This window comes from Solanum stenotomum, chromosome 2 (assembly GCF_019186545.1).
Source record: "Solanum stenotomum isolate F172 chromosome 2, ASM1918654v1, whole genome shotgun sequence".
NCBI lineage: Eukaryota > Viridiplantae > Streptophyta > Magnoliopsida > Solanales > Solanaceae > Solanum > Solanum stenotomum.
In genome coordinates, this window is record NC_064283.1 from 63744400 (window position 1) to 63758879 (window position 14480).

Here is a 14480-nt window from a genome sequence, read left to right on the forward strand (position 1 = left end):
GGCCAAATCAATTTGAGAGAGATTTTAGTTCAGTGTTTTGCTAGATTCTCAAACACTGAAAATTGACAAGTGAGAGGAAGAGAAAGTCCAGGTGTTTATATTAGTGTGATGAGTGATCCTATACAACGCGATTCACGAAATATAATATGTTATAACTAGGTGAAGTGAATGTGTTATGTCACGAGAGTTTTATTTTGTCCTAAATTACTTGATCACATTTATTTTGTGAACTTAAATTTTCTTCACTAATTATTTTAAGATTTATTAAATATAGTTTTTTCATATATGCCCATTTTGTCCAAAATTGCTTGATCACAATTGTTTTGAGAATTCAATTTTATTTATTAGTAGTGTGAAAAGTATTTACATGGTCAAATATATTTTTAGATTTCAATAACTTACATTATTAATAAGCGGAGAAACCTAAAATTGACTTTGAATGACACCATTAATAGACTAGCTATTAGTAATAATTATAGAATCTCAGATGTAAATAAAAGAAATTTAAAAATAGAAGGGTTGAGGTTCTAACGACACAACAATTTTAATTTTCTTCACTAACAATTTTTAGATTTATTAAACAATATTTTCTTCATATATGCTCATTTATCCTAAACGAGTGTTTGGTTGTTCTACAACCATAGGCTAGGAAGAGGATGCCGCTACCATGGATTTTCATTTATTAGTTTAAACATGTATTTTTTCTCTTTAATATATGCATTCTACATAAGCTTCTGTTCTCGAGAAATAATAACAAAGTGGAATTTCCAAACACACTACCCGTGGAAGTTACTCCACTATAACACACTTAGAATATGTGTGCTTTTCTAGTAAAACAAGTTTATTGATATTAAATGCAAACTTGATTTTTTATTTTTTTTAAAAAGCTAATAATTTTGTCAAACCTACTCTATGACAGTCTTGTTTGTTGTGAGATCTTTTGTCTTTCATGTGACTGACTGTTATACACGTATGATAACATTATATTTAAATTTTATTTTCACTTATGCAACTAAAGTAAATATTCTTTTGAAGAACCAAGTATTCTTTTATAAGTTCTCAAAAGACCAAACATGAACCTCTCACTGAGCAGAGACATGATAGTTACTTAGATGTGCATTTTTTTGCTAAACAAGTAAAACGATTAAAGTAATGAAACAAAAACCCAATTACTAAAGTTAAACAAGGTTCAAAACCACTCAAATCTGAAATCACAAAATGAGGGAAAGGCAACACTTTGAAGTACAAACAACTTTATTTAAAAAAAAAAACAAACATCACCATAATTCCGTAAGTAAAAACATCACTACTAGTGAACATTATTCCCTCCGAGTGATATTCTTAGAAAGGGATTGACGAAACGTTACTCAACCAAAAAACAACACTAATTTTGCATAAATAAAGACTTGTTTTGTTTGTACTTCTAGAATTCGGAGAGATTTAATTATGATAATAGAAATCAAAGAGAATGAAAACTGTAGCTTTGTAAGGTTTTGCAATACAAGACCAAGAAATGAGTTTGATAGAATATAATAGTTATGGGGGCGGCAAAATGTGTTACTGCAACAACTCACAATTTCACAATACTAACACAAATATATATTAGTAATATGTTTTACTAAATACAATAAAACACAACAAAGGCAATTGCAAGGAATAACAATACAGAAAAATACACTTGAAAACTTAACTAGAAGTTTAAAAGGAGACGAGAATATTCAATATTATAATTAATTAACTTCCTTATCCCTTCATATCCATGTTCTCAAACTTCTATACAAATTTCACTACTAACTCTGGCCTTGTACGCGTGACTTTCTTCCTTCTCAAAAGTAATCATCCAACCTTTTAGGTGAAATTACACTTCTAGTACTCTATGTGACTTGCCAATGCATAAATCACTCATCAGGATTTGGAATCCTAGAGGCAACACCAATATCCTTATCACCATTCACATAGTTGATTGTGTTGCCTATAGGATTGATGGGGTTTTTTCCCTTTGAAGAGTTGTCCACCGTCGAAATGACGTTTCCAATTCCATGTCCTAGAGATGTAGATTTTATGCTATCTTCTCCGGTATTTGAAGATCTTCGCACAAGAAAAGGATAATCACTTGTACATCCACTTGAAAAATCTTCCCAAACACAAGCCAAAAGATAATTATTTTGAAGAAGGAGACGACTTCTGTCATTATTTCTAGCATTCAGATCACTAGGTTCATTCCTAGCACGAGACAAAACATTATTTTGTGGAGGATTAAAGAAACGACTTGTTTCACTTGTCATATTTTCACTGCCTAAAGATTGATGAGCGTACTTCTGTTCGTAACTCAAGGAAGTTCCGCTACTCATCTCTCCATCAGTTAGAGCATCAACATCATTAAGCACATTAGGGAACTTACTTTGGAAAGACTAGAAAGATAACACAAAAAGTAGTCAGAGAATGGAAAAGAAATTATTAGGGCTATTCAAGTTTCACCGAAAATCTTCTTTTGGAAAAGGCATATAAAGGCACAAATACTTCATGCTACTTTGAAAAAGATTTTCTATTGCAATTAAAAATGAATAACCCTAGCTTGGAAGATTTGATCCGATCTCTATTGATGAAGAAGACAAGGGGAAATCAATGAACACAAATGACTAAATACAAAAGATGAAGCTATCTTGTTTAATAATTGAACCAATTAATTTTTAGCACACTAATTTAATTTATTTATTTTTAAGTATTACGTTCTAGTAATTCTAGTCTCGCCTTTGATAAGGTACCCTTTACAAGTCAAGGAGGAGCCAAAGTATATCCATATCAAGAATCAATATGCAAAACGAAATACCATTACAACAACTGACTTTTAATTAATTGTATTTGGCTTGAACCATAATAATTTCTCAACATAAAAAATATTAATCTTAAACCACAAGGCAGATGAAAAAAGAACTGATCAAAGAACACGTTAGAAATTGAAAAAAAATACACAAATCAAATTAAAGCATACACTAGAGATTGAAAAAAAGGAGCATAAATCAAAGCAAGAAAGATTTATTGTCAATTTTACCATAGCCTTACAACATTTTAAAAAATTGATAGTGCAGCAGAATAAATGTTGAAACAATTCAATTTTTTTTCCCTACCATTTTTGTCACGCCCCGAGGCTATACCCTGGGCGGGACCGGCACCCGGAGACCATTTCTGGCCCCAAGCGAACCCTTGGCCTGGCTTTCTTAACTCAGCGGAAACCTCAACAGAATAACTCAATGCAATGCAATATTACAAAACAACTTAACTTATAAAATATGGCCATAAAGGCAACTCGAATCTCAAAATAGAATATTTACATATATATATAGATGAGAGACTCAAAACTAACTGACTGACTGTCTGTCTATGAAGCCTCTAAAATACTGAGATGGATGTTGGGACAGACCCCGCAACATCCTAATAAAACAAAAACTAAGAACACAAAATAATTGAGTCCTCCGGAATGCAAGGAGGCTCACCACTGACTCTGGAGTGCTCAGCTGGATCAACGACGTGCAGGATGCTGATCCGGGGTACCTGAATCTGCATCATCAAACGATGCAGGCCAACTGGCATCAGTACATGGAATGTACGAGTATGCAAGCTGGAAAACTAAGCAACAAAGGCTAGAAGGAAATCTGGAAGAAACTGAATAGCTTACCTGGCTCAACTCAACTCAACCTGACTGACTTCTTTCAATATAAGGCAATTTAAAACAAGTGCGATATAAAGAAAGACTGTTTAAAACATGCTATAAACTCTGTGTGTATACAAGGATACAATAAGCCTGAGATGTATATAGAAATACAATTGAACTGATGTATATAAAATACAATAATTTCTGTGTATAAAAATACAATAACTGCTGTGGGAGTTTCTCTAACCGACAACCATCACATAAGAGCTATAGTGATGATACAGCGATCGACCTCACGCTGCCAGAGCATCTTATACCCGGCCAAAGGTATAAGACCTGAACTGCCTAATGGATCCACTAGTCTAATCTGAAAAGGATTCATCTAAAAAGTATGATCCTTTTCTACCCATGGTGGCTAACATGGTTCTATGGGGGCTGTGGGTTCTTTGAACGCTCCCCCAATTCGGTGCTCGATACTACTCCCAAAATGTACTGGCTCTTATGTTTTTAAAACATATTTATTCCTGCTGATATGAGATAATTACTCAAAAACTAGCCTGAAGGCCCCTTTGGAAATCTCAGTTCCCAACCTTATTCAAATGTAAAGACATTTCTTTAAAACTCCTCTGGGAATACATAGTTCCCTAATAACTTTGAGAAAAGAACTCAACTTTAAACTTTTTACTTTCCTTGAACTCTTGGCTTGATGTGAAACTCTTAACTTAACTTGGAACTTGAGTCTTAGAATGAAGTTAAAACGTTCAATGAAGACTCTTGGAAAACCTTAAAGACTTGCTTTGACTTACTTACTTCTAAGCTTGACTTCACTTGACTTGGAACTATCTTTCCTTGAATCGAAATTATGAATTCAAGGTGTTCGATCACATGTTATGGAGGGATTCTTGAACTCTTAGACGTACTTTGGATTGTCGGAAACAACTATAGATCATAGGTATAATACTTGGGAACATGCATGAGAAGGTGAGGAAAGAAGTGGGGAAACGTGGCTGAGACTTTAGATGTCTGGTGACACAGATGGGACTTACGGACTCCATCGATGGACCGTAGATGGACTTACGGTCCGTACTGCAGGTCCGTAGATCACTTCAGAGATTTTCCCCAGAATTCATTTAAGGAAATGACTAAGTGTTGACTTACGGTCCGTAGGTCAGGTCACGGACCGTAGATCGATGCCCCAAAAACCCAACTTTTGTCCCGATCGACGGTTGACCAGTACGGACCGTCAATCGATCTACGGTCCGTAGGTCAGGCCCGTAGATGGGGATCGATAGCCCAGAAATTTCTGCAATTGCTGGTGATTCAACTTTGAAAGGGGCATACCTCTTAGCATCATAATTTCCTCAACATACCATAGGTTCAACTTAATTACACAACCTCAATCATGTCTCACAAAGAACAATAAGTTCAACGACACTACCAACAACATCAACAACAACTAACAACTTCAACACTTCAACAACAAACCCAGTCTTTTCTCAAATCATAGAGTAAAACTTGGTATGTGTGAGGGAAAGGATCAACCCACACGAAAAGAACTCACATACCTCTTAGGGATCACCCCCGACGAAAATCCACGACGATCTTGACTAAGCTCCTCTTTCTCCTCTTCTTCTTCTTCTCTTTCTTCTCTTCTATAATCTCAAGAACCCTAACTCTTTCTCTTTCAAAAAAAAAAAGGACAAAAATGATCCAAAAATCATCCTAACTCAACAATATGAGCTCAATTAAAAAGGTTTGTGAAAGGACCAAAATGCCCTTAAATTTCCAGACGGATTTCCCTTCCAACTGCCCAACTTCTAAAGGGCATAATTCCCTCATACGAGCTCGAAATCGAGCAAACTCGGTGGCGTTGGAAAGATCGCTCCACAAACTTCGCTACCATAACTGGAACTACTACTAAATCACCCTGAGCTAGGAGTTACGACTACTCAAAGTTGGCCAAAAATTCATTGATTTCCATACTTAGCCAAATTTCCATTTTTTTTTAAAAAAAAATGACTACTTTCCAATTTCAAGCTTCTTCAAAGCCACTTCAAATTGTCGGATGTTACAATATCTCCCCCTTGGGAACATTCGTCCTCGAATGAGGTTACTCTTATAGGGCTAAGGGTGTAACATCAACTCAACACCCAACAAACAACCATGCTAATGCAACAACAACAACAACTGCTCATTATAATTAAAAGAGCACTAAGAAGGAAATTGATACCTTGATCTGCGGACTCAAAGAGATATGGATATCTCTTCTTCATGTCTTCTTCGGCTTCCCAAGTAGCTTCCTCAACGAATTGGTTCCTCCAAAGGACCTTAACTGAGGCTACATCTTTCGTTCTCAACCTACGAGTTTGACGATCCAAGATTTGAATAGGAACCTCCTCATAAGATAAGTTATCATTGATCTTTATACTTTCAGTTGGTAGGATCAGTGAAGGATCGCCTATGCATTTCTTCAACATGGAGATGTGAATTACCGGATGAACCGCTGCTAGCTCCTGTGGTAACTCCAACTCATAAGCAACATTGCCAATCCTCTTGGCTACGCGGTAAGGTCCAATATACCGGGGACTGAGTTTCCCCTTCTTACCAAACCTCATAACGCCTTTCATGGGTGAAACCTTCAAATATACCCAATCATCTACTTCAAACTCTAATGCCCTTCTCCTAACATCAGTGTAGGATTTCTGACGACTCTGTGCTGTTTTCAACCTCTCTTGAATCACTTTCACTTTCTCCATAGCTTGGTAAACTAAATCTGATCCTATCAATTGTGCTTCACCAACTTCAAACCATCCAATAGGAGATCTACATCTTCTCCCATAAAGAGCCTCATATGGAGCCATCTGGATGCTAGAGTGATAACTGTTGTTGTAGGCAAACTCAATGAGGGGTAGGTGATCATCCCAATTCCCTTTGAAATCGATTACACAAGCCCTCAACATATCCTCTAAGGTCTGAATAGTGCGCTCTGCTTGCCCATCAGTCTGAGGGTGAAAGACTGTACTTAAGTTCACCTTTGAACCCAAGCCCTTCTGAAAAGATTTCCAGAACTGTGCAGTAAACTGTGCACCTCTATATGAAATAATGGAGATTGGGACCCCATGAAGTCTCACTATCTCCTGAACGTACAACTTGGCATAATCTTCTGCTGTATTGGTAGTCTTTACCGGTAGAAAATGAGCTGACTTTGTCATTCTGTCGACAATTACCCAAATAGAATCATGCTGTCTGCGAGACCTCGGCAACCCTGTGATGAAATCCATATTGATCATCTCCCACTTCAACTCTGGAAGTTCTATCCTTTGAGCCAAACCACCGGGCCTTTGGTGCTCAACTTTCACTTGTTGGCAATTTGGACACGCAGCAACAAACTCAGCAATGCCCTTCTTCATGCCATTCCACCAATAAACTTCACGCAAATCACGATACATCTTGGTGGAACCTGGATGAACAGAATATCTGGAGCTATGAGCTTCCTCCAAAATCCTCTCTTGGAGTCTATCTACCATAGGTACACACCTTCTACCCTGATATCTCAATACACCATCTCCCCCTTGTTCAAAAGTTAATACTCTTTGCTTCTGAACACTTGCCTTCAACTCAAGCAAAATGGGATCTTGATCCTGCTTCTCTTTCACTTCTGACATTAATGATGACTCGGCCCTGCTCGTCACCGCTATTCCTCCTTCTGCGGAATCTGTAAATCTGACTACCAGGCATGCCAGTCTGTGCACATCTTTTGCTAACTCTCTCCTTCCTTCTTTAATATGGGCGGTGCTACCCATAGACAACCTGCTCAAAGAATCAGCAACAACATTAGCCTTACCTGGGTGGTAAAGAACACTCAGGTCATAATCCTTGAGTAACTCTAACCACCTCCTCTGTCTGAGGTTAAGCTCTTTCTGAGTAAGCACATATTGAAGGCTCTTGTGATCAGTGAATATGTCGACATGCACACCATACAAGTAATGACGCCATATCTTCAAAGCAAATACTACAGCAGCTAGCTCTAAGTCATGGGTTGGGTAGTTCCTCTCATGAACCTTCAACTGTCTGGAGGCATAAGCTATAACTTTGCCATTCTGCATTAAGACACAACCCAAACCAACTCTAGATGCATCACAATACACCACAAATCCTTGAGTACCTTCTGGTAGCGTCAAAACTGGAGCTGTAATCAATCTCTTTTTCAATTCCTGAAAGCTTTTCTCACAAGCTTCAGACCATTGAAATTTCACTGCCTTCTGAGTCAACTTTGTCAAAGGAGATGCAATAGTCGAGAACCCTTCAACAAACCTTCTATAATAGCCAGCTAATCCCAAGAAACTCCTAATTTCAGTTGGAGATGTGGGTCTAGGCCAATTCTGCACTGCCTCAATCTTCCGAGTATCAACTTTAATTCCATCACCGGACACAATGTGGCCTAGGAATGCCACAGACTTAAGCCAAAACTCACACTTAGAGAACTTAGCATACAACTCCTTGTCTTTCAAAGTCTGAAGAACTTCTCTGAGATGACTAGCATGATCTTCTTCATTCCTTGAATAGACTAGTATATCATCAATAAAGACAATAACAAACATATCTAAATAAGGTTTGAAGACTCTATTCATCAAATCCATGAAAGCTGCAGGCGCATTAGTCAAACCAAAGGACATGACCAAAAACTCATAATGACCATACCTGGTTCTGAAAGCTGTCTTTGGGATATCACATTCCCTTACCCTTAACTGATGATAGCCTGATCGGAGGTCAATCTTTGAAAAACAAGTGGCACCCTGAAGCTGATCGAAAAGATCATCAATCCTCGGAAGAGGGTACTTGTTCTTGATGGTAACCTTGTTCAACTGGCGGTAATCTATACACATTCTAAGGGAACCATCTTTCTTCTTCACAAACAAAACCGGAGCACCCCAAGGTGAGACACTCGGTCGAATGAAACCCTTTTCTAGGAGATCTTTCAACTGCTCTTTCAACTCTTTCAACTCTGCTGGTGCCATTCTATATGGCGGAATAGAGATAGGACGAGTATCTGGAATGAGATCTATGCCGAAATCTATCTCTCTCTCAGGAGGAATTCCGGGTAGATCATCAGGAAACACTTCTGGAAACTCTCTTACTATAGGAACTGACTGGAAATGAGGTATCTCAACACTAGAATCATGAACTCGGACTAAGTGATAGATACAACCCTTCGAAACTAACTTTCTTGCCTTAAGGTACGAAATAAAACGACCCTTAGGCACTGCTGAACTGCTACTCCACTCTATGACTGGCTCATTCGGAAACTGAAACTTGACTGCTCGAGTTCTACAATCTATCGATGCATAACAAGCATGAAGCCAATCCATACCTAGAATGACATCAAAATCTACCATGTCTAACTCAACCAAATCAACCATGGTGCTCTTGTGATTGATAGAAACAGGACAATCACGATAAACTCTTTCCGCTAGAATAGACTCCCCAATAGGTGTAGAAACACAAAAGGGTTCACAAAGTCTTTCAGGAAGAACCTCAAACTGATTTGCAACATAAGGAGTTACAAAAGATAAACTCGCTCCTGGGTCTAGCAAAGCATACACATCAAAAGCAAAGACTTTGATCATACCAGTGACAACATTCGGAGAATTCTCTTGCTCATGGCGACTGGTGATAGCATAAAGGCGGTTTGCTCCTCCACCTGTACTAGAAGTAGCTCCTCTAGGTGCCGTCCTGTCTGGTGGAACAACTGAAGAAGACTGTGCTTTATTGCTTCCATTACCCTGCCTATTCTTTGGACACTCTCGCATGAAATGTCCATTCTGACCACACCTGAAACAACCAATGGAGCCATCTCGACAAATACCTGAGTGGTTCCTACCACATTTGGCGCAAACAGGAGGCTTACTACTCCCTTGCGCCACACTACCCGAAGATTGTGCTGGTCTAGCCCTGAAGTCCTTCGAATTCTGAACATTAAATTCACCTCTGTATCTGGGTGCAGGTGCTCTAGCAAATGATGGAGCAGGTCCCTTTTGCCTTTGCTGAAAGGAGGGACGGTTTGAATTACCTCTCTGCTGCCCGGACTCGTTCCCGATCTTAGCTCTCTTATTTCTGAACTCTTCTCTGTCCCTCAGCTTCTCTTCCTCAACCTGCTGCACATAAACCATCAACCTTGATATGTCCATGTCCCCGATAAGCATTGCAGCCCTACCTTCCTTGCTCGACAACCGAGACAACCCAGCAACAAACAAGCTCATTCTATTCCTCATGTCCGCAACCATCTCCGGAGCATAGCGGGATAATTGTGTGAACTTCAAACTGTACTCATGAACACTCAAGGACTCCTGCTTAAGTGTGAGGAACTCACGTACCTTGGCCTCTCTCAATTCTCGAGGAAAGAAATGCCCCAAGAAAGCTTCCTCAAAATCGGCCCAACTTGTAGGTGGTGCATTCTCAGCTCTGCCCCCTTTCCACTGGTCGAACCAAGTTCTAGCAACATCCTTCAATTGATAAGCAGCTAGTTCAACCCGCTCAATATCTGCCACATGCATCACATCAAAAATCTTCTTCAACTCCTCAATGAAATCCTCTGGATCCTCAGTAGTGCTCGAACCCATGAAACTCGGAGGATTCATCCCCAAGAACTCACGAATCCTTGAAGTGTCAGCTCCTTCATGTCGAGCTCCTCTTTGCTGACCAATCTGATTTGCTACAGCTTGACTCAACATTCTAATTGCCTCTCTGAACTCGGCATTAGAAACTTCCCCTTGATCTTGCACTCCCGGTGCATAGGGTAACTCTTGCTCATCAACATAACGTCTAGGAAGACGCCCTCTACCAACTCTTCGTGGAGGCATGACTATCTGAAACACGCGCAAGCACGGATTAGAAAGAAACTTTTTAGAGATCAACTCTAACGCATGAAATGAGTGTGAAAGAAATGAGAAATCTTCCTAAATGTTGCAGCCTCCCAATTATAGATGTGGCGCGCTTCACACCGATAACTAGGACTCTACAGACACGGCTTCATAGACTCCCTAGGACTCCTGAACTCTGTGCTCTGATACCAAGTTTGTCACGCCCCGAGCCTACACCCTGGGCGGGACCGGCACCCGGAGACCATTTCTGGCCCCAAGCGAACCCTTGGCCTGGCTTTCTTAACTCAGCGGAAACCTCAACAGAATAACTCAATGCAATGCAATATTACAAAACAACTTAACTTATAAAATATGGCCATAAAGGCAACTCGAATCTCAAAATAGAATATTTACATATATATATAGATGAGAGACTCAAAACTAACTGACTGACTGTCTGTCTATGAAGCCTCTAAAATACTGAGATGGATGTTGGGACAGACCCCGCAACATCCTAATAAAACAAAAACTAAGAACACAAAATAATTGAGTCCTCCGGAATGCAAGGAGGCTCACCACTGACTCTGGAGTGCTCAGCTGGATCAACGACGTGCAGGATGCTGATCCGGGGTACCTGAATCTGCATCATCAAACGATGCAGGCCAACTGGCATCAGTACATGGAATGTACGAGTATGCAAGCTGGAAAACTAAGCAACAAAGGCTAGAAGGAAATCTGGAAGAAACTGAATAGCTTACCTGGCTCAACTCAACTCAACCTGACTGACTTCTTTCAATATAAGGCAATTTAAAACAAGTGCGATATAAAGAAAGACTGTTTAAAACATGCTATAAACTCTGTGTGTATACAAAGATACAATAAGCCTGAAATGTATATAGAAATACAATGAACTGATGTATATAAAAATACAATAATCTCTGTGTATGAAAAATACAATAACTGCTGTGGGAGCTTCTCTAACCGACAACCATCACATAAGAGCTATAGTGATGATACAGCGATCGACCTCACGCTGCCAGAGCATCTTATACCCGGCCAAAGGTATAAGACCTGAACTGCCTAATGGATCCACTAGTCTAATCTGAAAAGGATTCATCTAAAAAGTATGATCCTTTTCTACCCATGGTGGCTAACATGGTTCTATGGGGGCTGTGGGTTCTTTGAACGCTCCCCCAATTCGGTGCTCGATACTACTCCCAAAATGTACTGGCTCTTATGTTTTTAAAACATATTTATTCCTGCTGATATGAGATAATTACTTAAAAACTAGCCCGAAGGCCCCTTTGGAAATCTCAGTTCCCAACCTTATTCAAATGTAAAGACATTTCTTTAAAACTCCTTTGGGAATACATAGTTCCCTAATAACTTTGAGAAAAGAACTCAACTTTAAACTTTTTACTTTCCTTGAACTCCTGGCTTGATGTGAAACTCTTAACTTAACTTGGAACTTGAGTCTTAGAATGAAGTTAAAACGTTCAATGAAGACTCTTGGAAAACCTTAAAGACTTGCTTTGACTTACTTACTTCTAAGCTTGACTTCACTTGACTTGGAACTATCTTTCCTTGAATCGAAATTATGAATTCAAGGTGTTCGATCACATGTTATGGAGGGATTCTTGAACTCTTAGACGTACTTTGGATTGTCGGAAACAACTATAGATCATAGGTATAATACTTGGGAACATGCATGAGAAGGTGAGGAAAGAAGTGGGGAAACGTGGCTGAGACTTTAGATGTCTGGTGACACAGATGGGACTTACGGACTCCATCGACGGACCGTAGATGGACTTACGGTCCGTACTGCAGGTCCGTAGATCACTTCAGAGATTTTCCCCAGAATTCATTTAAGGAAATGACTAAGTGTTGACTTACGGTCCTGACTTACGGTCCGTAGGTCAGGTCACGGACCGTAGATCGTGACCGTAGATCGATGCCCCAAAAACCCAACTTCTGTCCCGATCGACGGTTGACCAGTACGGACCGTCAATCGATCTATGGTCCGTAGGTCAGGCCCGTAGATGGGGATCGATAGCCCAGAAATTTTTGCAATTGCTGGTGATTCAACTTTGAAAGGGGCATACCTCTTAGCATCATAATTTCCTCAACATACCATAGGTTCAACTTAATTACACAACCTCAATCATGTCTCACAAAGAACAATAAGTTCAACGACACTACCAACAACATCAACAACAACTAACAACTTCAACACTTCAACAACAAACCCCAATCTTTTCTGAAATCATAGAGTAAAACTTGGTATGTGTGAGGGAAAGGATCAACCCACACGAAAAGAACTCACATACCTCTTAGGGATCACCCCCGACGAAAATCCACGACGATCTTGACTAAGCTCCTCTTTCTCCTCTTCTTCTTCTTCTCCTTCTTCTCTTCTATAATCTCAAGAACCCTAGCTCTTTCTCTTTCAAAAAAAAAGGACAAAAATGATCCAAAAATCATCCTAACTCAACAATATGAGCTCAATTAAAAAGGTTTGTGAAAGGACCAAAATGCCCTTAAATTTCCGGACGGATTTCCCTTCCAACTGCCCAACTTCTAAAGGGCATAATTCCCTCATACGAGCTCGAAATCGATCAAACTCGGCGGCGTTGGAAAGATCGCTCCACAAGCTTCGCTACCATAACTGGAACTACTCCTAACTCACCCTGAGCTAGGAGTTACGACTACTCAAAGTTGGCCAAAAATTCATTGATTTCCATACTTAGCCAAATTTCCATTTTTTTTTTTTTTAAAAAATGACTACTTTCCAATTTCAAGCTTCTTCAAAGCCACTTCAAATTGTCGGATGTTACAATTTTCAAGTATTTCAGATGCAGTGCTCCAACACTGAATAGCAAGTATCGAGCTTTATGAATGCTAAGATCTGTCGCTTCAAAAATCAAAGCAAAATATGAAAATAAAATAATTAGAACAAATTATGGGAACCTGATAAAAAATAATGTAAAAAAAAAAAGAGAATCTCACTCCGAACCCGAAAACTCAATTATCAAAATACCACCAAACATAGCACAAAAAATATTGAAGAATAAAAAAAAATAATAAATAAATGATTCTCACATGTAGATATGCTAAGTTCATAATTATCACTAAAATTATTTGTAACACCCCAAAAATTTTTTTGAACTAAGACTCGAACCGTTCATCGTAGTGAGTGAGATTTTACCGAGGAATTAAAATTTCTTAAGTGTTAAGGTCACTAGATGTAGCACCTTGAGTTCCTAAAAGAATTAAATTGGAAATAGCAAAATTTGAAATTTTACAAGTTAAGCTAAGTATGAGTTTTGAGTTGACTTCAAATGACCATAACTCATAGCTCAGGATGATTTAGGCGTTCTACCAGATACCGTAGGAAACATCTTTGAATTACCGTAGGAAACATCTTTGAATTATCTTTCCAACGCCGCCGAGTTTGATAAGTTCGAGGCCGGATGAGTGAGCTATGGCCTTTTGAAGTTAGGCTGTCCAGTTAAGGAAAGTCAAAACCGGGTTTTAGAGGGGTAGTTTGGTCTTTTCCTTACCCAATCAGATTTATTTCGTTTTTAGTAATATTTTAAGGGTTTAAACCTATTAGGTTCAGTTTTAGAATCCTAAAATACGCCTAGGGTTTTAGTTGAGAATTCAAGAAGAGAAAAGAAGAAGAGTAAAAAGTTATGACTATGTTAGTAACCTATACAGTGCTGTTACGAATTAGCTGACGGAAAAATATTGAAAATAATCAGTTTTTGTCTTTTTACCTCCAAGAAAACCATCAACGAATTTCTTGACTAATAAAAAGCTCAAAACAATCAGATTTTCATCTTCACTCATGAAAATCATAATTTTTGGCTATAGAGATTTTAAGAAACTAACTCGAGAATCTCAAGAAAGGTCTTCTTGATTGTTTACCTTCAAGCTAGGGTTTCAAGGCTTCTAATCAAGTTCTTCTT

General features: G+C 38.9%; 1 protein-coding gene across 1 annotated transcript in view; it reads right to left on the minus strand.

The window, feature by feature from the left end:
* Positions 1–1898: 1898 nt before the first annotated feature.
* Positions 1899–14480, minus strand: part of LOC125856194 (uncharacterized) — a 42658-nt gene continuing 30076 nt past the window's right edge. The window contains exons 6-14 of the mRNA XM_049535741.1: positions 10967–11150; positions 10183–10498; positions 10061–10128; positions 8613–9973; positions 7309–8528; positions 6145–7263; positions 5883–6045; positions 5514–5584; positions 1899–2411 (exon numbers count right to left, since the gene is read on the minus strand). Of these exons, the coding sequence (XP_049391698.1) occupies positions 1899–2411; positions 5514–5584; positions 5883–6045; positions 6145–7263; positions 7309–8528; positions 8613–9973; positions 10061–10128; positions 10183–10498; positions 10967–11150 (5015 nt within the window). The remainder of the gene's footprint in view (positions 2412–5513; positions 5585–5882; positions 6046–6144; positions 7264–7308; positions 8529–8612; positions 9974–10060; positions 10129–10182; positions 10499–10966; positions 11151–14480) is intronic.